Raw genomic sequence first — 2359 nt, 5'->3', positions numbered from 1 at the left:
GTGGGCTGGTCCTCAGCAAAGCGTCTGAGGAGGCTCAGGAATGCCGGCGGGGAGGTCAGGCGGGGGGCCAGGTTTGTGGTTCAGGGTTCAGGGCTAGAGTGGGCCAGGTTTGGAGTTCAGGGGGGCCAGATTGGGGGTTTGGGGCTCGGATGGGCCGGTTTTGGGGTTCGGGCAGGCCAGGTTTGGGGTTCGGGGCTTGGGTGGGCAGGGTTCGGGGCTACGGCTGGCCGGGTTTGGGGTTCGGGTGGGCTGGGTTTGGGGTTTGGGACTTGGGCGGGCAGGGTTGAGGGGTTCAGGGCTCGGGTGGCTGGGCGCTCACCAGCCCCACCCCCCCGCAGACGGTGGGCAAGAGCAGCAAGATGCTGCAGCACATCGACTACCGCATGCGCTGCATCCTGCAGGACGGCCGCATCTTCATCGGCACCTTCAAGGCCTTCGACAAGCACATGAACTTGATTCTCTGCGACTGCGACGAGTTCCGGAAGATCAAGTACGTGCGTGGGGGGTGGGGCGGGGGCGCATGGGAGCGGGGGCGGCGGGGCCGGCCTGCCCTTTCCCGGTGCCGCCGCTGGCCCAGGTCAGTGTCCCGGCCGGTCCCTGTGCCCACACTGCAGTGAGTCGCTAGCTGGGAGTTAAACTGCCACGTGGCCGGTGTGTCGTGGTCATCGTGCAGGTGGACAGGTGCTGGTGGGTTGCACGCGGCTGGCCCCGGCGAGGTGTGGGGCTGTCCAGCCTGTGGTCCGGGTCGTCTCACTGTCGACCCGGTATCTCTCCAGCCCGCTCTGCTGGTCACCCATGTCTCAGGAACCGCCTTCCTCCTGCGCCTTGCCTAGGGGGCCCCCCTGCGTGCCTGGCTGGGGCGCGTCCTCCCGCCGGGCAGTGCGGGACAGGGCAGGAGGGATGCAGGACTTGGTGGCCCTCATGTCGCCTCACCTGCCAGGGCGAATTTCACCCCTGGCATCTGGGTCGGTGCTCGCCACGTCTCTGGTCTTTCGAGACGACTTAACTTCAGGCGTTTCCTGGGGGCGGAACTTGCAAGGCGTCACCCTAGGCCTTGGCTCCATGTCTCGTCCCCACAGCCGGTGGTACGTGCTCTGCCCCCTTCACTTAGCTTTTTTAAAGTGGGGGGAAAGGCTGACGCCCAGCTTTGCCTGCTCTAGTCACGTTTGAGCAGAGTTCACAGCACGGACCCTCTCCTTCCTTCGTATTTATTCTGAATTTCCTTCCTGCACCCGTGGCATCAATGCAGAAATTCAGTGTTGTTTGTTTAGATATCACAGTAAAAACAACCTGTCCTGTTGTTAGATACTGAAGGCGTTTGACAGCAGCTTTCGGCGTGTTCTAAATTTCTTTCTTTACTCTTCTCACGAAGTTCTGGGGTGATTCTCCATCAGTAACATTTTAAGTTGTAACGATAGTGGTTATTTTCTAATAGTGCTTTCGGCTGTTTATGGAATAACATCGTGTCCATTGCTTTTCACCTGTGTTACATGTCATAACCTCGTGCATGCGTGATGTTTGCTGCTGGCAGTAAAGAAACTGCAGTGACGGTTTTCGTTTCGTATTTTTAAATTCTCCGTGGTTGCGGAGTGAGTCAGGCCGGAAACACAGGCGTGTTACTCAGAACCGTTTTTCCCTCACCATTTGGTGTCCGTTATTTCCTCCTACTGTTGTCATCCCTTGTTCAGTTGTCTGTCATCAAGATTTACTCACTTAAAAATAATTTAAAAAGTTTCACTTCCCATCGTAACGTGAAAGCTGAGTTTTCGGTTTTCCTGTCTTAAAAGTCTTAACGGTGTCATTTGCATCTGTTGTTCACGAAGGATTTAGTTCTGCTCATTTCACATGATGGGATGTTCTGGGCGATTGTTTTGATGGGGAAAGAGCTTTGGGATTCACCGCACATACCGACAGAGTCCTGTGTGTGTCACAGCTGAGCACGGAGCTCTCGGCATCAGCTGTCGTTCAACGTATACTTAACGATCCGTGAATGTTTTCGTGAGCGAGTGACCCCCAACTTCTTCGACTAAAACTTACCTCCGATTTTCAGGCCAAAGAACGCAAAGCAGCCGGAGCGTGAAGAGAAGCGGGTTTTGGGTCTGGTGCTGCTCCGAGGGGAGAACCTGGTCTCCATGACGGTGGAGGGGCCGCCCCCCAAAGACGTAGGCGACCCAGGGCGGGGCGGGTGCTGATGGGGACTCGGGGCCCGGCGCGTCGGCCGAGTCGGGCTGGGGGCACAGCTCCGTTTGCCTTTGCCGAGCGAGACGGGCCAGCCCCTGCTGTCGGCTCCTGCGTGCCCGGGCCTGGGGGCGACGGGCGGCCCCTGTGCCAGACACTCCTCTACGGGCAGCGGTGGCTG

At 58.2% G+C, this 2359-nt stretch overlaps 1 protein-coding gene across 1 annotated transcript in view; it reads left to right on the top strand.

Annotated features, from left to right (window-relative positions):
- LOC105308770 (small nuclear ribonucleoprotein-associated protein N-like) overlaps positions 1 to 2343 on the top strand; it is a 4373-nt gene extending 2030 nt beyond the window's left edge. Inside the window, exons 2-3 of the mRNA XM_011384775.2 lie at positions 297 to 490; positions 2051 to 2343. Of these exons, the coding sequence (XP_011383077.2) occupies positions 297 to 490; positions 2051 to 2192 (336 nt within the window). The 3' untranslated portion in view covers positions 2193 to 2343. The remainder of the gene's footprint in view (positions 1 to 296; positions 491 to 2050) is intronic.
- Positions 2344 to 2359: the final 16 nt, after the last annotated feature.

The sequence above is a fragment of the Pteropus vampyrus genome, unplaced genomic scaffold (genome assembly GCF_000151845.1).
Source record: "Pteropus vampyrus isolate Shadow unplaced genomic scaffold, Pvam_2.0 Scaffold622, whole genome shotgun sequence".
Classification (NCBI taxonomy): domain Eukaryota; kingdom Metazoa; phylum Chordata; class Mammalia; order Chiroptera; family Pteropodidae; genus Pteropus; species Pteropus vampyrus.
The sequence above is the reverse complement of the archived record's forward strand: the minus strand, read 5'-3'. Positions and strand labels throughout refer to the sequence as shown.